Source organism: Callospermophilus lateralis, chromosome 13 (genome assembly GCF_048772815.1).
Source record: "Callospermophilus lateralis isolate mCalLat2 chromosome 13, mCalLat2.hap1, whole genome shotgun sequence".
NCBI classification, from domain to species: Eukaryota; Metazoa; Chordata; class Mammalia; order Rodentia; family Sciuridae; genus Callospermophilus; species Callospermophilus lateralis.
The window spans coordinates 37,683,446-37,705,525 of NC_135317.1; the positions used below are offsets into that span (position 1 = coordinate 37,683,446).

General features: G+C 35.5%; 1 protein-coding gene across 1 annotated transcript in view; it reads right to left on the bottom strand.

The window, feature by feature from the left end:
- Positions 1–22,080, bottom strand: part of Mrc1 (mannose receptor C-type 1) — an 87,386-nt gene that overhangs the window by 42,520 nt on the left and 22,786 nt on the right. Inside the window, exons 5-10 of the mRNA XM_076831579.1 lie at positions 15,112–15,225; positions 10,854–11,000; positions 6,726–6,911; positions 3,561–3,718; positions 2,951–3,061; positions 904–1,019 (exon numbers count right to left, since the gene is read on the bottom strand). Coding sequence (XP_076687694.1) covers positions 904–1,019; positions 2,951–3,061; positions 3,561–3,718; positions 6,726–6,911; positions 10,854–11,000; positions 15,112–15,225 — 832 coding nt within the window. The remainder of the gene's footprint in view (positions 1–903; positions 1,020–2,950; positions 3,062–3,560; positions 3,719–6,725; positions 6,912–10,853; positions 11,001–15,111; positions 15,226–22,080) is intronic.

Below are 22,080 nucleotides of genomic sequence, written 5' to 3' on the forward strand. Positions count from 1 at the left end.
GCAGACCTTGCTGAGTTTTTCGCACCCTGTCCATTAGCAATCATGCCTAGCCAAGGAAGTCTCTGTTAAAAGCACAAAAGGACAGGGTTCAGAGAGCTTCCAGACAGCTGGACACATTGAGGCTCCCGGAGGGCAGTAGAGCAAGAAGGGCTTAGGAGTTCCATGCTCCTTCTCCCACACCATACCCTGTGCACTGCTTCATGGATATCCTTTATAATATCCTTTTCAATAAACCAGTAAATGTGTTTCCCTGGGTGCCCTGAGCTACTCAAGCAAATTAATTGAACTTAAAGAACTCCTACACAGCCAGTCTTTCAGAAGCACACATAAAACAACCTGGGACTTGTGAGTGGCATTTGAAGGGGGCTAGGGGACAGTCTTGGGACCTGAGTCCTCAAGCTGTGGGCTGACTCCATCTCCGGGTAGATAGTGTCACAGACGCACTCTGTACTGTGTCTATCAGGAGAAACAGAGTTTGATTTGGTCTTTCCTTCTGTATCCTCAGATTCAGACACTCTGTGCTCTTTTTTGGTGGAGAAAGTGGCAGAAATAGAAAGTGGGATTTTGAACTGACCAATTTTACTTACCTTTCCTGTTTTAAAATTTTGACATTTAGTAGATCAGAGAAGAGTTAATTCTAAAACTACATTCATTAGATTATTAGTAAACTGTTCTAAATATTGCTTTATAGTACTAAAAGTAGCAAAATATTTTAAAATGTTTGCAATTAACATTCAAATAAGAGTATTGTTTTTAATGGTTTTCCATTTATAAGCTATACCACAAGGTCACACATGATTCACTCAAAAATTTAGAGCATACTGATATTTCAGTTTTCAGGTCTTTTTGAAAACTTTTTATTATTTGACTATATTTTAAAATAAAATTAAAATAGTGACATACCTGTCTTCAACAGTTGTCAAATAAGCTTTCTCATTTTGGCATGTTTGGTTGGCTTCTGTAAATGTTGAAAGTGTATGTCCAATCAAATAGCAGTAAAAGCCATGCCTTTTCCAGCCCTATTAATGTCATCAAGCAATGGAGAAAAAAGCAGATTATCATGCATATATGTTAGAAACTATATTATTTTAGTAATCATTCTATCATGAAACACAAATTAATAAATAATAGGAATGTCTAAAGAATATAAACCTGAAGGTCTTGAAATGCAACAAAAATCATATACATGATTAAATACATGTATATATATATACATATATATATTCATATATTTAATCATGTATATGATTTTTGATGCATATATTTAATTATATATATATATATGATTTTTGTTGCATTTCAAGTGGGATTGAAGTATTTGTATATATACATATATTTAATCATATATTAAAAACAATCCAGTATTACATTGTCTGTCACATAAGAAATTTTAAAGGGTGGTAATTCTCTTCAGTTCTTATGTGTCCTTCAACTATTTGTGAAATAGTCACTGAAGAAACTGAACAGACCGGCTAAGATTTCAGTTCAAAAAAAGTTAACCACAGAAAATAATCTGGGAAATAGCAAGTCTGGCTGTTTATAGAGGCGATTATCAATGGTGAAATCAAATCTATATCATCTGGTCATAGGAGAGCACTCATTCAACCTCAGGCAACACAACTTGATGTGGCTCCTCTCCCATACATCAAATGGGGTAAATACATAACAATAAATTTAAAAAATCCATACTAGAGTTTGACAGGAAGAAGGGGAACTCTCCAAGAACCAAATATAAATAGGATATTAAAAGATAAATGGAAAATAGTCTATTGGTGTATCAAATCCAGACTCAGATCCAAGGGGGTTGGATATTCCTGTCCATACAGAATTCAACATTTGTTTTTTCACCCACCTGAGGCAGGGTGTTGGAATTGACGCCCCTCTGTGAAGAGGAGTCTCCTTCTGTGAATGGAGAACTAAAAACTCTAGCCACAGAAACAAAACATGACTAGAGCCTTGTCATCTGCTTGGGGTTCTGGGTATTAGAAAAAATATTCTTCACTTTGAAAATAAATGCCAGGTCTGCACCAAGATGGATGCCAGTTCTGTGCCAAGATGGATGCCAGGTCTGCACCAAGATGGATGCCAGTTCCAACTCTACACTATTCACATTGTATGAGATCCATGGTCAAAGTATTAAAGTAATACTTGGTCTACAAAGGGGGGTTTTCTTGGGCACTGAAGGAAGTAGAGTGCAAAATAACATGCAGCAGAAAAATTTCCACATACCAGGTCATCTGAGATGATGACACTTGGGGGTAGGGGTGGGAACAGTGAACCCCAACTCACAACTGAAAATTACAAACCAGTCAGTGCAGTGTGGCACAGGCCTGTAATCCCAGCCACCTGGGAGACTGAGATAGGAGGATCCCTAGTTCAAGGCCAGTCCCATATACATATATGGAAAAAGTGACTATGGATAGTTTGCTATATGCACTTGAGGTTATCTACTGGAAATGTTCTGGACAGTTCACAGGATCATAGACTCTTTTTTTATGTTTTTTTTTTTTCTTTTTGCCAACCTTTTTTAAATTTTTTTTTAGTTGTTGATGGACCTTTATTTTATTCATTTATTTATATGAGGTACTGAGACTTGAACCCAGTGACTCACACACGCGAGACAAGCCCTCTACCACTGAGCCACGACCCCAGCCCTGCGGATCATAGACTGTTAACATCTGGATGTCACTAATTCCTATGACCTGCCTTCATATCATTGCCCTCAGCAGGCTCCATGAGGCATGCTGTTTTATTCCCTGTTCAATTCTCATGACATTCTGAATGGAACCACTGATCATGGGTAGCCCTATATTACCTGCAGAGAATTTCCAAAGAAAACTTTCCACGTTGAAACATTTTGGTTCTGCAGAGAACGAAGAATTTCTCCTACAAAGTAAAGCCAACTATATCAAATAATATTGACTGATCATTGTGTATGTTCTATACTTACTTTCCGGCAGCCTGTTTCTGCTTCCTCTGTTTCTGGAGCTTGGGTTTGTGATCTCATCTTACAGATGTAATCAAGTGGCTTCTCACAGGCCCTATCTGCCCAGTACCCATCCTTGAGGGAGCAGAGCACAGAGAAAAATAAATGAGTATCTGTTCTTTGATGCTATTTTCTTGTAATTGTGATTCCATAAAGGAAAACTAAGATCCAATGATATTAAGGGACTACGGCAGCTATAAAAGGGAAAGGAAATTTCATGGTTTACATGTAAACAGCAAATTGAACTCCAGCTATACAGATGTAAAGAGACTGTGTGGATGGGGGTACCATTTATGACCCAGCAATAGGAACTTATGAATATTAGCTAATGGCTAGTTAAGTTTATCTTTGGGAGCAAAAAAAAAAAAAAAAAAAAAACTCTTTCTGGTCTTCTTGAAAATGTCATTTGGCAATACAATTGATAGAAACTCCAGAAATTAAATCTGAATCTTGGCTCAATTTTAATCTATATCAAATGATCTCAAATGGAAACATTCTCACCAAACATACGCAATAAGAGGGACAGAAGGAAGACTCCGCTGACTTCTCCCAGATGTCAGTAAAGTTGCCTTACCTTCCCTTTCATCACAACGCAGTCTTCCTGCCTGTTGTTCTCATGGCTTGGTTCTCCACGAAGCCATTTGGTAAATGTTACAGGGGTCCCGTCACTCCACTCAAAGTACATTTGAATCTTGAGGTCATTTAAGCCAATCCACAACTCATCATTTGGCTCTAAACAGGAAGAAAAATACAAAAGTAGTATATACAAAGGTTGCTTCCCAAAGGTCAACAGGGAATGGGGAAAGGAAGGCACTCTGCATTGTCAACACAACTAGACTCCCTCGATATTGTCACTGTCATAAAATGTAATCCTTTGGAGTGTTAATCTGACCTACATGCTGAAGACTCAGATGTAAACCTCATTTCATGTTGTCAGTTGTAGGTTGTGTAATGTTTTCTTTGCATTTTAAGTATGACTTGAGTATTTTAGTTGTCACTATTACAAACTATGTCTCCTGGGAGTTGTGAAAATGAAATTAATATAGGTCTACTATTACACTCTATCTTGTGAAGATGCTTGTTTGCTACAAATAATTTTCCTGCCAACAGCACTTACATCTTTGGAAATATGGTATTCAGTGCATAAAAAACTATTTGACTAGTATCAAATCTTATGAATATTTTTAAATAACAAATTTAAAAACAGTTCTATTTTACTAATCGTTGGAATTAAGAATATTCTAGTTGCTTTTGTTAATTGATCAATCACCTTATTAAGAGTAACAGTGATAGAAACATAAACTGAGGAGACAGACTGGTTTCTGACAATTGGCATTTAGTTATTAGTCTAGAAATATAAATGACTTTAAAATCATTTTCACCATGAAAAGTCAAGAAACACTAGCAGCACTCAAATAACAAGGTTAAGATTTAAAATCTGATCTTTTTTTTTCAAATTATATGGAAATCATTGCTGATTTTATAAGGAGCTACCACCATTCTAATAATTCTAAATATCACAACAAAAATGGGGGAAAAAGTTGCAGTAATTGAAGATATAAGTTTCCATGCCTGTAAAAAATAAACATTTCCAAACAAAACAAATTAAAGAATCTATAATTCAATAGCTATCTAATTTGCATAACTGAAAATCTCATCATGAATATTTGATAAATGGTCTTTTCGTGGTTAAAAAATATTTCAAAAGATTATAAAGATGATGTTTGATGGAAAATGAGAAAACTACCATATGATATAAGAAATTCCCTAAGTGGTTAAGTTTCTTCCTCCTGAAAGTTGTCATTCAGCTTTGCTTTTGGAGAAGTCCTTGACTGGCCTCATGCCAGCGCCAGCAGATGTTTCCAGAGCCACGAAGCATGAATGATAGTGCCCGGATGGCCCCCTTTTCCTCTCACTTGGAGTGGCAGATCATGCTCTTTTGAGCAACAAATATAGGTTTCAAAGAGACCTCATGCGTCCCCTAAGGATTTTAGTTGAAGACCAATGTAAGTTTCAACTCCCAAGTCCCACAATTATAATAAAGTATCAAGAGACTCCTACAAACATATTTTGTCATGAAACTGTTCTCCCCCTACAGCTTTTGTAATTCCTAAGCACAGTCATCCTACAAAAATATACAACACGTGAGTGGAAAGTCATTAGGCTAATTTTTATAAATCAGTTAAGGGAGTTGTGTTAGTTGGGAAAGGCATAGCTTATGGGTGCAGGTCCCAATGTATCCACAGGCAATATTCTTCTATAATTAAAATAAAATAAAAATAATTCTGAAGACTTTTGATTTAAAAGTGGCAACCTTCATTTTGTAACTTTCCTTTACCTTTATCAAGATGATTTTGTTTTAAATAAGTATATATTGTATTACAATGTTGTAATATTATAAATATTATATATTTTCTGGTTTTAATAATTCTTTTTTAAAAATAAAAACATTTCTAAATCACTTACTAATTCTCAAGCTGAATTTAAAAGCAACCCTGGTCGTCCAGCTTTCCACAATAATTATAGCAATAAAAACATGATTCTCTTATTGCTCAGTCACGTTATAGAAAGTAGACAAGATCTACACTGCAGCCCCGGAGCATTCTAACCTACCTGTCCCCCACTGATTTATCTGCAGACTTGATGATGTTAAGTCACTGTTATTCAGATATATCCCTTGTGATTTCATTATCACTTAGTCTAAATTTCCCAGGGGAGGTAAACATAGAAGAATTAAAAAATTGTTTATAGGCAGCAGCAGGCAGTTTTCTCAGTACCACCCTCAAGGAGGTGTGCAAGGAGAATGGTTTCCAGTGGACACAGTTGGAAGAAATAACAAGGTTTGGGGACCTTTTAAATCTTTTCCTGTTACTACTTGTTAATTGCTTTTTCTCCCCCACTACCGCCATCCATTTCCAGGCTGTATACATCAGCAGCAGCAACTCTGTCACCACCATCCACTTCCTCTTGTTTTGCTGGGTGGAAATGAAGAACAGCTGCAGCTATTCAGCAGCCTCATCAGTGGGAGATGAAAATGATAATCACTTAATCAACAAGAACGGCAGAAAGCCCGTGATCGTTATGCTGTTTCTTAGCAGGCTCTTCTCTGAGACCAGGATTCCCAACTCATTTTACCCATCTTTTATTTCTGCTTAATAAATTTTCTATGCACTTTTAAAAGTATCCACCTAGATTGAGACATCAATTTCTTTAAAAGGCTCAGGCCAACACCTAACCACTCCAAAAAAAAAAAAAAAAAAAGTTCATTTCTCCTGCTATTCAACACCCTAGCAGCCTTAGCTGCATTAATAAAGAAAAGAAAATCCAAAGTAAGAGATGGTGCACTTAAAGATATCTCTTGTGAGATAAAATACGGGCCTTAAAAAAGAAAATACATACATACACACAAGTAATTCCAAAAGTTAAAAATCATTGAGAATTTTAAGGGAGACATCTCTGAATCCACACTCTATGTGGGAAAATAATACTTAAAAACTATCCATAATTTGATGACATATTATGAGAAAATAATTGAATTACCACTTAGTGATAAAAATCCTTTAAATTACTATATAGTTTTTGCACTGTGGGCATGATTAGCCTTTATATTCAATTTATATCTTTAATTTATTTATGAATTTAAATTTGTCAAAATGAACATTTATGATTAATTTTTCAGACACTGGTGGAGAGGAAAAAGGGTTGGAGCTCAGCTTATTACCAGTATAAGGTTTCTCACCATATCCCAGCTGGGAGAAAATAAAATCAAACTCCTCAATGCTGTGGATACTTGCAAGGTCACCACCTTCCTTCCGACATGCAGTCAAAGCATCCCTCTGGATTTTCTTCTGTTCTCTGTGAATCTTGTAACAGTTGCCTGCATATGGCCACCACTGACTAGGACACTTAGTAGGCACATCACTTTCTAGAAAAAAAAGATGGTTTGGAAGGCACTTAAAAGAGAAATTTTGTCTAAAATTATAATAATATTTTCCAGCATTCTAAATATATAACAGTTCATAGTTGTAGGCAAATAAAGGTAATATTTATTTTTCACCTTTGGCATATAGATTCATAAATAATAGGCTAGACATGTTCCATTTGCCTTACTTTCAGACAAAAAAAGTGAATCCATCTTTAATGTCAAAGGGGAAGTCTCTTTAAAAATGTGTACCTGTCACAAGACCACAGTAAGATATAGTAGACTAATTTTACCAACATCTTAAAACATCAGCAAACCTGTACTAAGCATCTATTATGCACAGTTTAAATGCTGGAAGCCTGAAAGTGTTGACATAATACATCCTCTGGAATATTTCAATGTACCTTTTTCTTCATGGACCTTAGGGAGCCAATGATTCTTCAAGGAGGGCAATGCTCATAGGTGGGCATGAAAAAGATTTGCATTGAGGCAGACCCATCAAAGAGCCTCTGCAACTACAGTAGCATGAGTCAGCCACCTGCACCTCTGAACCCATCCCCCCATTTACTCACTCATAAAAGATGGTATGTTGTTGTGATAAGAGAGCAATAGAAATTCAGAAGTCTTTCAGGCAGAACCTGAATTTGCCATAGCTGCGTGATCTTAAGAAAGTGCACATACATGAACCAAAGTAATCACATATGTAATATTTTTAAACAGTATTACTCATACCAATGTTAAATTACTTATTCTGTGTTCTTTTGAAATAGAGTTGATGTTCTTACAAATGACATACACTTACTAGTTAAGAAATCAGTAATCAGCACTGTATTATTGCTGTGGATAGCTATGGTCAAATTTATAATTTTAAATGTTTACTCTTATAGAAATGAGCCAGGGCAAGTAAAGAAGCTTGATGGCAGACTCACTTCGCGCATCCCTGTATGCCCTTGAACCTGACATAGGGCCTGGAGCATGGTAGCTATCACGAGTGTTGGACAGGAGAAAAATTGAAGTTGTATTTGATATATTTTCACCATTCTATAGACACTCTTTAAAACTGCAACGTACCTTGGCTAGAAAGGGACTATATGATCAAATAAAGGTCAATTTATATATTTAAGCTTGATATTAAATGTTTTCAAACGTGCACCTTTAGCAAATGTTCAATTCGGAAGACGTATGTAGGTCATTCTTTTAAAGAGTCAATCCCATTTTCTCTAAAAGCAGATAGTCTTGGAAACATCTTTGGTTAAGCCCAGGATTCTGTGCAGTTGCAATTTAAGAAAATAGATAATACAAAGCCCTAATGCTGAATTATTGTAATAGAAGACACATATGTTAAAAATTCTATTCCCTCAATGCAGTTTAGATTCTGTATACTTCCAGTAGTAATAGGGGGAAAAAAATTTAAAGAAGGAAAGAAAAAAAAATTTTTTTTTTTTTGTTAGCATGGCTCTGGAGCCCTCTGGTGGGATATTTTAATTTTACTGTCTAAGAAACAGAAGATAATGTCAGTCAATGCTGAGGACTTTAAAACCAAAACAAATGACCTTTAAATATATTTTAAAACATGAAAACAGCTGGGCTAGGCAGTGGTACATGTCTGTAACTCTGGAGGCTAAGGCAGGAGGATTGCAAGTGCAAAGTCAGCCTCAGCAACATAGCAGACCCTGTCTCAAAAATAAAATAAAAAGAACTGGGGAGATATCTCAGTGGCAGAGCATCCTTGAGTTAAACTCCCAGTACCACTAAATAAACAAACATGAAAACAACCAACTCAAGTAAAATGAAGAGGAGTTCTCTGGGGCAGGATCCCATAAAACATCTCTATTCCTCAACAACAGCATTGCCTATGATGTAGACCACAAATGTAAGCCACACATGTCATTTTAATTTGCTAGTATCCATAGGAAATAAAAGTTAAATAAAATAGGTCAACTTCACTTTAATAATACATTTTATTTAACTCAATACACCCAAAACTTTATCATCTCAATATGTAATCAATAAAACTGGGATTTTTTTGCCTTTTTTTCATGCTGAGTTTTGGAAATCAAGTGTATTCTTACATTTGTGATACATCGCAGTTTGAACTAAACACATTTTATTTTCACAAAAGCCACATGTGGCTAGCGGTTGCTGAACTAGACAGTACAGTTCTAGACTGTCCTGGGAATTTGGGGCAAACAAGGTACTTTTGCAAGAACTGACAGGGTATGGGGTTGAGTTCTTGCCAAAGGGTTCACCAATCATGAATACTGCAAAATTTGATCTCTGGAATGCTTTATCAAGCATTGGTTTAGTAGGGTTTGTAGATAACAGAATAATCCAGATAGTATAGCTATATATATGGTTGGAAGTAAGGCAAGGGAGAAACAGTGGAGAAATAAGAATGGACTGAGTACTTGACAATACACACAACACTTTTCAGGAAGAAGATTTATTAATATTTATATTTTAGAGACGAGGAACCTGAAACTGGTGGGTTAAGCAACAAGGTCAAGTTACAGAATTCTGCCTCCCACATGAAAGAAATTATATAATAACCTTTCTCCTCTTCCCCAAAATGGCAATTGCAAGTCTTTGAAAGGGAATTGTATGAGCTCTTCCAAGAAAGAAGAATTACACTATTCTATGGAAGAGGACATGAAATGCAAAAGCGATTGTAGTCTCCCTGAGGCATGTCCACAGACATTCTGAAGTGTCTATAAAGCACAATCAAGCCCATGAACTGGTACCCTCATTTATAGCCATTAGAGGTCTTGACCATCTCTACAGCTATTGACATTACAAGCACACCTACTCTCTGATCCAGCAACTGCACTTCTAGGAATTATCATGAGCATGAAAGGAAATGTAAATAATGCAAGCTTGGAAGTAAACTACAAATCCATTAACAGAGGACTAGTCAAAAACTATAGTTTGTGCAAGGGCTATCATTCAGCCATAAAAATGAGTGCAGAAGCTATTTATGTAATATATGGAATGGTGAACAAATTACAATTAAATTAAAAAAAACTTAGGGTAAGAACTATACGGCTAGTATGCTGCCATGTCAATAAAATAGACAAAAATAATTATAAATATGTTCACTTATACGTAGATAAGGATAGACATATGCAGAAACACTGACTGTCCAGAGAGAGGGAACTATGTGGTAGAGATAAGGGAGGATATTATCATTTGTCTTTTGGCACATTTAAAAATTTTAGGTATGTCAACATGTTTTAAAATAAATGAAATTGCTTCCAAAAGTCAAGGAGAAAGAACTCAAGAATGCAGCACTGTCAGTTCCCAAGCAGGAAGAAAAAAAAAAAAAGTTAAATAAAACCCTGAGGAGCATTAGTTGTTCCTCCACAAACAGCTGATGGTAAAAAATGGAGTTTGTTTTTCATTACTTTGAAGAAAGACTCATTCCTCACCTTAGCAGTTTAACTCTTAGATAAGATTATAATGGAGACAGTCATTGAAGTTTTTCCTGGGGCCTCGCCTATTTATGAAACATTCTGTGACTACTTTTTGAATATTTTATTCCATTCTATGAAAACTTCAATTTTAGATGCTGCATTTAACAATACTGGAGCCCAGATTGATCCCTGAGGACATAATAAAAACATCCCTTCTAGTATTTATTTCCTAGCTCGGATTCCAATGTTGTCCTAAGTGCAAGTGGTACATGTGCTATGTGTATCTTGTTCCAATTCTTTAACATGTGAAAAATAATAACAACCCCAAAGGCTTGGGAAGATTCTTATTTATATCAAAGGTTTTGCACACTCAGGAAACATTACAACCACTGGTAGTAACCAACATCCAAACTGTATACCCATCAACTATTAACAAGGCCTCTGGAGTCATTCTACACAATTATAATGAGGCTGTAATTTTATTTCCCTTTAACTTCTAATATTTTGTACACTTCAGATCAAGTTGATCACTCACCTGAAGGAATAATGAAAGTATCCAAAGTATTGTTGCCCCTTTTACATATGTAGCCTAGTTTCTGAACACATTCCAGGTTTTCCCATTTAGCATTTTTTCCAGGATTTAGTGACACACAGCTTTTTCCAGGTTCAGTTGATGGGCTTCCTTTGAGAAAAACAAGAAAGTTTAAATGGCACTCTTACACATATTATAAGTAGATAGTTCCCCAGTCCCACAGCTTCATCCTCGAGATTTAATGGATCCCCATTCCGTCTTTTGCTACACATTCACAAATAAATATTTACTGAGTGCAAAGCAAAAGACATGATGGGTATCTATTCGTTGCCTTATTGTTGGATCATTCCAATCCCGAAAAATGTTGATTATTAAAGTATACTTCCTTGAAATAACTTTTTCTCTATTGTCCACTAATAAAGCCAGACTTAAATTTAAACAGTCATCACACTAGATCACATCATGTATCACAAAGCGGTACCTGTACATTAAACACTGTCAATACCTACTGAAAAACCAAGTCACGTTACCAGGGTAACTGTGAGAACCAGGCTAGAGAATGTGCACATAGGGAGACTTTCCTCAATGAGAGGGAGGAGACCAGAAAGAAAGACAGTGGAAAGGACAAAGGCAATGCGAGGGAGATCTGGAATGACAACACGCTAAGCTCCCAGAATTAGGTCTCAGTTCCTTCCACTCAGCCCCCTGAAGAATAAGTTGAGGAGTTAACTCCTCATGCACTTCTTACTGTGAACTGATTAAAGATCCAGAGAGATGACATTGCTGAGCAGTGGTTCCATGTATTGCTACCTACATTTCTCTGCTCTGTGTTCCTCTGCCGTTTGAATTTTAAACCAGGACTTCAAACACTAGCTACGTTTCACGCCTGAAGTCAGGGCCAAGGAGCGACGCTCTGCTAGTGATTTTACTCTGTGACCTTGGATGTGTGTATAACCTATGTATTCCTGAACTTCCCTTCCCCCTTCCTGCAAGATGGAAATCATGTTACCTGCTCTACGAAGTTTCAGCAGAAAATTTTCAAATATTTACACAAAGAAAAAACAACTGTGAGTTATAAATATAAAGATGTTTTTAAAAGTCTGTTGAAACTCTGACTAAAATACCAGGGTAACTAAACTAACAAGTAAGTTGCCAGTACTAGAGAGAAACTTTCAAGAAACAATAGTACACTTACAGCTGTTGGTTAGTAATTTGTGTATTCAGTAGTAAATCACAGTTGATTGGCCAAAACAATGCCACTGCCAACTTTAAGATATCAAACAGATATCTTTACACATTTGAATTCACACTAATTCATCCTTTGTGTAAAAGAATTTTTAAAAAGTAAATGTATTTTAACAAATGACCACTTGCTAAGTGCTCAATTGAAATGTTTGACTGAATGATTTATACAAAAGCAATTTAAAGAATTCCACGAAGTTTCTAATTTTACTTTGAGAAATCTCTTGTGCTATTTCAGAAGGTGATGTAGTTCTGTACCTACTTTTCAGGAATTGGGACTAATGTTTTCCATTAATATTCTCCTTTTACACCCTCACCTTCACCAAAGTTAACCCCCAAATTCTCTCAACTGAACTCTTAGAATACAAGTGCTTAAAAATTTTAATTCTTACTCCCAAACTGAATAAAGAAAATGACCTGTTTTTACACTGTACAAAATTTTAGCCACTAAGAGGAGAATAAATTCTAGTCCCTAACATATGATTATTATTGTCTAATGATCTATTGGAGCCCAACTAGTAGATTCTCCAGCATAATTTGACAGAATGAATAGGCAGACGAATGAAATCCTCACTCTTAAAAAATACATCCCTTATAGTAATATTTACTTTCTGTATTCCAGAAGAAAATAAAAGTGATTTTCCATGTCAAGCTTAAAGCAACAGGACTGAGGTATAGCTTAGCAATAGAGCATGCACTTAGCATGCATCAGGCCCCAGATTTGATACCCGGTACACACACACACACACACACACACACACACACACACACATTAAAGCAACAGCCCTGCAGCCATCATGCACTGAAGGAATATATCCAATAGAATTTCAAAGTAAAATCTAATCAATCTAAACCAAAACATAAACTCTAAAACTTCTAGAATGTTTTAACATCTATATAGTGGAATACTATTTTACCCAAATTTCTTCTTCTTTTTTTCTTTTATTTCTCTCTTTTTAAAAATACTAATCAATATAGAAAATAAAAGTTTAGTTTTTTTAAGCTAAATGAAAAAAACATTTTTTTCAGTTCCTTTAAAAGATGAAGTCTGAACATATCAAAGAACACACTGCCTTGATATTGTCGATAGTAGAAGTGATAAAGAAAGATGTGACCAATATGCTACTGTTTTCCTTTTCCACACCGATGGTAGACATTACTGATTGTTAGTTGCACTTTTTCCTGAGGAGCCAGGATTGGTACTGTAATGGGATTGAAGGGATTGAAATCACACTCCATAGAGGTTCTCTAGCAGCTACTAACAGTGAAAAACACAAAGGTGGACCAGGATAGGGAGATAGGATAAGGGCTTTAGAGAAGGGAAAGAGGGAATGAGACCATGCCGACCTGAAAGGAGACTTTGGGCCTGGAGAACCTCCTGTCACTGCCCCTGAAAGCTTCAACCGCAATAGCTCTTCCTTATTTTCCCCTACCTCTAGCTCTAACCCGCCAACCGCAAAATCTACCCCTACCCCAAGCTCTTCCTTTTGTGCTAACCAATGCTCACCCCCACCTTTTGCTAATAAAGGCTTAGAAATCACTTTTCCCAGATTTGTTGAAGAAGATAAAACAGAGTTGATTGGCCCCTTTCTGAATCCTATACCCCATCAATCACCTATAGGAACAGATCCAGCCCATAAAAACCCCAAGACAACAGATACCTGTCAGCAACCCTCTCTTGAGATATCCCCCCACCACCACCACTTCATGAGCTCTGCTTTCTATTTATGATAAATCTGGTTATTTTGTTCTCACCCTTGTGTCTGTGGATTTTATTCCTCAAATTCATAAGACCAAGAACCCATCCATCCACACTGTATTACAACATCAGTTGGTGTTAGTGAATAATGCAAAAACTTTTTAGCATTACTTTTTTTGTTTTCTCTGAACAGTGGCTTTGTACATACGACTTACCTTCAGGAATTAGTCTCCTCATCTGTTACTTGTATGTTATGACAATATAGAAATAATTAGTTCATACCATTTTATATCCTCTAGAAAATTAGAAAGCCATTGAAGTTTTTGTCTTTCCCTGACTCTAGTTTTCTGCAATCAAACTACAAATTTTCAAGAGAAGTGCTAATTAACATTTATGCTAGTATTGTGAGCTGTGACTGATATTATATTTTTAATCCAATTGTACTACACTAAAAACAGCAGAAAATGATATCAATGTAGACCTTAAGGTCTTTGTATTAGTAACAGCAATATTGTAAATATTGCACAACTGAATTAATGAGAAATTTGTCAATCAGGATAATTTCAGTTCATTTGAATTCATAGTGTGCATATGTAAAAAACTGTAGAGTTATGGTGTGCCAGCTTCCTGAGATAAGAACTTGTCTTCCAGGATTATCCCCAATTAATAAAATCATAAATCCCCAATTATTAAAACCATAAATCTTTGACAATTGTATGTAACGTTATGTATTACATATTATAAAAATATTTTGTGTTTAAGCACTTTCAGGTAATTTATGGATAAGCACTTTCAACTGCAATGTTAAAGAAAATTCCAAAAGGACAAAGATTCAATAGTCAGACATTGAAAGAATTGAAATCACCTTGCCAAACTTTGTAAATATTTGGTGAGAAACACTTTCAGAGATGATGAGAAGAAGAAGTGGATGCAAGAACATGTGTGTGTGCATGTGTGTGTGTATAATAATAATAATATCTGTTACTGTCTTTAATGAATTATAGTTCAGACTAGCTATAAAATTTGCTTTTAAGTATAATACCTTAACAAATCAAGAATATGCTAAGAATTCATACTGTAAACAGAGACATGGATTAATTTGGAATAATCCTGGAAGACAAGTTCTTATCCCAGGAAGCTGGCAGTCTATAACCTTACAGTTCAAGGATATTCAAATCTAGCTGGTAGATAGCCAACCAGGGTGAGAAATGGACTGTGATCAATGAAGTCTCCCAGTTCTTCTCTTTGAGATCTTCATGTGAGATCAAAAGGTCTTAACAGCATCCTGGTTAATTCAACCACAGACAGGCTTAGCCTTACCTGGTAACCAGTTCAAATATCGGAATGGACTGCCGCCACTCCACTGCCAACCAGTGGTGAAACTCAGACTGTTAAGCCCAATCCAGAGTCCTGAAGTCAAGGAACTGGTTAGTCCTATACAACAAGAAGCAAAACCAAAAATAAAACAGATATTCCGAAAACATTGAAGATCAATTCAGAAGTAAGTGCTTGAATCAAAATGTAAGAGAAATAATAAATATCAAGCCTGACCTTTCTCCTTTGTTCCTACTAGTCATCAAAAGCAACCAGAACTACTACTGCACTGAAAGAGAAAGAAATTGAGGCCAAGGGAGCATAGGCGAGCTAGTAAGACTCTAGGCTAAGGTTTTAACCCAGATCTGACCATGACAAACCCATCCTCCTGTCCACTACACGCTTCCTCGAGGATATTATGGATGTGCTTCTTACTTTGATATAACTTAACTGTCTTTAACTATCATCAAATAATGACATTTTACTTCATTTGAGATTAAAAGTAAGATTGTTTCATATAAACGCCAAAATTCTCTGTGACTCAAAAATTTCAATGAACTTTTTAAGCTACCAGGTTCATGAGCCATTATCTCAACTCAGAAAGTTCTTATCATTTCAGAACTTACTTTAAGAATTTTATATTTTTATAAGTCAATTTTTCTTCTTTATTAAAATGAATGATTCGATTCAAGGCATTAAATGTTTGTTACTCTAAACTCTTTACTTAGGCAGATAATAAATCATAATTACAATGTTTAAAACTCTGTTCAATCCTCAGCCTACTGTGGAAGTTAAAAAACAAGACAAAACACAGAAGCAACATGGATCTCCCAGGGTGAAAAACTGACCATTATTACCTTTATCTTTTTAAGAACCATAGATACGAATTCCCTGTTCTCTTTAAATTCTTTTAGTTGATTAAAAACAAATTTTAAAAAACACTGTTCTTTGTGGTAATAAAAATACCAATCTAAATATGTATGTGTATGTATGTATATGTGTGTGTGCTGTGCGTGTGTATGTATGTGTGGTGTGTGTGTGTATGTACGTGTGGTGTGTGTGTGTATGTGTGTGTGTGTGTATGTATATATATATATATTTATATATATTAATATATATTAATGAAACATTAATATATATATATTAATGAAACATTAATATATATATATTAATGAAACATTAATATATATATATTAATGAAACATTAATATACATATATATATATATATTAATGAAACTGAGCAAGTTTTTTGGATATACTCCCCAATCTTTCAGTGCTAAGAGTTACCAATTATGAAGCACTTATAATGATAAAATCAGATTAGGCCCAAATTTCCTTAATAAGACTCCTATAGCACAAGAATTAAAATCAAGAATTAATAAGTGGGATGGATTCAAACTAAAAAGCTTCTTCTCAGCAAAATAAACAATCAGTGAGGTGAATAGAAAGTCTACAGTTTAGGAGCAAATTTTTACCATCTGCACATCAGATAGAGCATAATCTCTAGGGTATATAAAGAACTCAAAAAGCTAAACACCAAAAACAAAAACAAAACAAATAACCCAATCAATAAATGGGCCAAGAAACTGAAAAGACACTTCTCAGAAGATGATATACAATCAATCAACAAATATGTGAAAAAATGTTCAACATCTCTAGCAATTAGAGAAATTCAAATCAAAACTACTCTAAGATTTCATCTCACTCCAGTAAGAATGGCAAGAATACAAACAACAATAAGTATTGGTGAGGATGTGGGGAAAAGGTACACTCATTGTTGGTGGAACTGCAAAATGGTGCAGCCAGTATGGAAATCAGTATGGAGATTCCTTGGAAAACTGGGACTGGAACCACCTTTTAACCCAGCTATCCCACTCCTTGGTCTATACCCAAAGGACTTAAAAACAGTATACTACTGAGTTGGAACTGTAGCTCAATAATAGAGCGCATGCCTCGCATGTGTACAGCACTGGGTTAGATCCTCAGCACCACATATAAATAAATAAAATAAAATCATTGTGTTCATCTACAACTAAAAGAAAAAAAAAACAGCATACTACAGCGACACAGCCACATCAATGTTTATTGCAGCACAATTCACAATAGCTAAACTGTGGAACCAAACTAGATGCCCTTCAGAATGAATGGATAAAGAAAATGTGGTATATATACACAATGGAATATTACTCAGCAATAAAAGAGAATGATAATCATGGTATTTGCAGGTAAATGGATGGAGCTGGAGAATATAATGCTAAGTGAAGTTAGCCAGTCCCAAAAACTCAAATGACAAGTGTTTTCTCTGATATAAGGAGGCTGATTCATAGTGGGTTTGGGAAGTGGAGCATGGGAAGATTAGATGAACTCTAGATAGGGCAAAGGGGTGGGAGGGGAAGGGAAGGGCATGGGGGTAGAAACGAGGGTGGAATGAGACGGACATCATTACCCTAAGTACATGTATGAAGACATGAATGGTGTGAATATACTTTGTATACAACCAGAGATATGAAAAATTGTGCTTTATATGTGTCATATGAACTGCAATGCATTCTGCTGTCATATATAACAAATTAGAATTAAAAAATTTTTAAAGTAATTAAATGACTGTATTTGCTCATTTAATCCTCATAAAGTTTTTGTTTGTTTGGTTGGTTGATTGGTTGGTTTGGTTTGGTTTTTTGGAACAGGGAATGAAAGCCAGAACTTCACATATGCAAGGCAAGAGCTTTGCCACTGAACTACATCCCAGCGCCCCCATAAAGTTTTATAGATGAGGAAACTGGGTGTTTAAATGATATAATAGAACTGGAAATTTGAACCATGACACCAAAGTTCAGACTCCATAATTCTAAGTCATTAAATTTTTACCAATTTTTCATGAGCTTGTAGAGACACACAGTCCTGTCATATGTTGACATGGGTGAGGAGCACTGGATCTCAATGTCAAAAGTCATCTCACAGACTGGGGATGTGGCTCAAGCGGTAGCGCGCTTGTCTGGCATGCGTGTGGCCTGGGTTCGATCCCCAGCACCACATACAAACAAAGATGTGTGTCCGCTGAAAACTAAATAAATATTAGAAAATTCTCTCTCTCTCTCTCAAAAAAATTCATCTCACATTTTTCACACCCCAGTTCTGTAAGACTGCAGTGTGCAAACAGAGAACCACTTGAGGATACTGATAGGTTGAAACTGATGAAGTAGGTTGAGGCTTAATAAACTGAACTGACCTCAATACTGGATGCTTGTCCTGGAAAGTAAACCCTACTATGATTACTTTAAATAAAGCAATAAAAGAAAATGGGATAGAATTAAATACTGACATGAAAAATCAGTGGGAATTAATTAAAATCCACTTTTTTTATTGGTTGTTCAAAACATTACAAAGCTTTTGATATCATATTTCATACATTAGATTCAAGTGGGTTATGAACTCCCATTTTTACCCCAAATACAGATTGCAGAATCACATCGGTTACACATCCACATTTTTACATAATGCCCTATTAGTAACTGTTGTATTCTGCTACCTTTCCTATCCTCTACTATCCCCCCTCCCCTCCCCTCCCATCTTCTCTCTCTACCCCATCTACTGTAATTCATTTCTCTCCTTGTTTATTTTCCCATTCCCCTCACAACCTCTTATATGTAATTTTGTATAACAATGAGGGTCTCCTTCCATTTCCATGCAATTTCCCTTTTCTCTCCCTTTCCCTCCCACCTCATGTCTCTGTTTAATGTTAATCTTTTCTTCCTGCTCTTCCTCCCTGCTCTGTTCTTAGTTGCTCTCATTATATCAAAGAAGACAATTGGTATTTGATTTTTAGGGATTGGCTAGCTTCACTAAGCATAATCTGCTTTAGTGCCATCCATTTCCCTGCTTTTATCAAGCATTCTAGGAAAAAAAAAAAAAGTTGAAGAACTAGTACACTGTTATTTAATGTGGAAGTTACCTAGTTCAATTCTTTTGCTTTATGCATGAGAAGAGAGAGTCTGAGCAACTTATTGAGAGTAACGCAGAGGATTAGCAGATCAGGATGGGAACACAAGGTTCAATTTAGTTTTCCAGTGGATTTAATCCTTACTGAAATTAAATTTGCCTGTGAATTATTATTACAATACCTTTTTGAGATAATTTTAAATTGTAGAACACCTTTAAGCAAAGAATGAACTAAGCAGATATTTCTAATACACATTTTAGCTTCCAAAACAATAGCTCACTGCCAGGACTCACTCCTGTCACCTATGAAGACTCAGCCTTGGATTTTCAAGGTTAGAATTGTACCACGAAATCCGGAGATATGTATTATGAAGTTTTGCCAAGGAAATGACATTATCAAAAAAGGAAATATTTGTTTAGTTTTAAATCTGTGGGATAAACACTATTAAGAATGACTATATTCATTTAAAAAAATGAATTAGTCCATATTAAAATCATTTTATAATCATTCATGTCACCAATTACTTCCTTTTATCATTTTTAAATATTTTTTTAGTTGTCGATGGACTTTATTTTATTTATTTACTTATATGCGGTGCTGAGAATTAAACCCAGTGCCTCACACATTCCAGGCAAGTGCTATTACCATTTAGCCACAACATCAGCCCACTTCCTTTTATCTTAATAATATGACAATTATTTTGAGTACTAAATTGGTATTTGTGTTCTTTTAGGAGAAAGAAATCAACTGGAGTACTGGCCCTCCTCATTACGAATAAAGTGCCAAGAAGAGACACCTGTTTACCATACTGTACCTTAGAAATATTCTGAGATCAGTATAATATTGATAATATTCTTTATATTAATAATTACTCTACTAATTACTGTTGAACATTGGATAGTTTTTAACAAATTATTTAAAGTTGTATTAATTTGAATAATATTTATCTCTATACTGGCGGAAGGGTAACCCTAAAAGAAATACTACATAGCTATTCCCAAAACCAACTACTCTGGGATTTTACAAATTTTTCAGCTAAGAAAAGAAGCATAATTAAATTCTCAAGACTAAATAATTCATTAATTAAAGAAGCATGAAAGTATATTTTGTCTGAGATTGCTTATGTAAATTCCTCTTTGGTGTGATGAGAAATGACTACAACTGTTTACAGCAAGTATCTATCCTTTGACCTTCATTTTTAGTTCTATGTATTTCTAAGTTTGTCTTGAATAATTAAATTAATTAATACTTTTAAAAATAGAACTTGATGTATTGCGTTTAATAAATGTGGTTCCTATTAACATTATTATTACTACTAATAGCTACATTTTGAATTAAAGTAAGCAAAGATGTGATTTAGAAACAAAATTCAAATCTTGGGTTAAATGATCACTTAAAGGCCTGGAATTACAGCCAGTGGTAGAGCACTTGCCTAGGATGCACAGAGCCCTGAATTTAATCCCCAGCACCAGGCATATATACACAGACAAAATCACTTAAAGCACAAAAGCATAATCCACATTTTTTTTCTAATGTGCATTTGTTATTTCATAGAGGAGCAGACCAAATATTTTAGTGTTGCTAGACAAAGCACCAATTTCACATGCTAAATTTATTTTTAAAATAAATTCTTCTGCACGTATTGTCTGAAATGGGATAAACCTGCTTTTGAACTCAGTTATGATAGAACATGTATTCACATCCAGTACTAAGTCCAATTTTGTTTTCTAGGTAGTCCCAAAGGAAACTGGTAAAAACATTCAGAACAACAAACCAAATTTCGCTTCCTCTATCTCATTTCAGTTCTGTAAATCCTAAGCCTGCACAGACATAGTTATAAATCTGATTCAGGAATTGAAGATTAATAGAGTTGTCCCAACATTTTTCAGGGCAGAAACAGAAGTGAGATAGTGAAGTGGCTGAGGGTGATGTTGCCAAGGAGCTTCTGGGCAGAAACTTTAGGTACTGAAGACTGTATGAAATCAGATCTCCAGTTTGTAATATCTTTGCTGGAGCAAGGAGAGGTCAGGTGTAAATTAAGGGTTTCTAGGAGAGCTCTGGGGAGTACCGGAAACCTGTCAATTCTGTTATACACAGAAAGGGTGAAATGGAAGACTGAGATGAATTCCAGTTCAACTATTTTCTGAACCAGGGGCATTAAGCAAGTTTCCTAACATCTCTCTGCTTGTTTGTGACCTGCTTATGGGGATAATAATGTTTATTTATAAAGTTGGTGTGGACTTTATTTCTGGCTCACACCAGCTGATCAATAAGTGACAGCGAATTTAATGTCAGAATTATCATGTTGGCTTACTCATTTTTAAAAATAGTATTTATTTCTCAAAATCCTCATTTAAATAAACCTCATTTTAAAAGTATAATAATTTGTGGGTTCATTTTTATGGCATAGTTCTCCAAATAGAAAGTGTCACAAACACCTATGTACACCATTATTTCCTAGATTCTTCTTCATATATCCCAATTAATATTGACTGCTGTGAATATCATTCTTTCAGAAAAAAAGGAATGCCTTCCCTCTATTTTATTAAAATTTTTATACCTTAATTTTACTTATTTTTAAAATGAGGATCAAACCCAGTGCCTCACATATGGTAAGCAAGTGCTCTACCACTGAGCCACAACCCCAACCTCCCTCTATTTTTTACATTTCCTCTTAGACATTATTTCCTGATTGATTGATATTTGTTACTTAGAAAGGCATGAAGTACTCAAATTTCATTAGAAAAGTCACTCTTATCCAGGTTCGGGTTAAACTTTGCTGACTAAAATTCCATACCCTTGGATAAAGATTCAAATAAGCATCTGAAGTCAACCCAGCCCTGGATCTCTTGGAGCTTTTTGGCTCCGCTGGTGGGCACACTGATGGTGCTTGTTGACCAGGGAAGCATTTCCTGTCTTCCCAGTCTGATAGCAGAGTCCAGGGACCAGGATATGAGTCTAGCTGGGCAGAGATGCTGTCCACTCCTATCATCCCTTCCTTCTCTGGAATTGGTGAAGAGAATAAAAAGTGAAC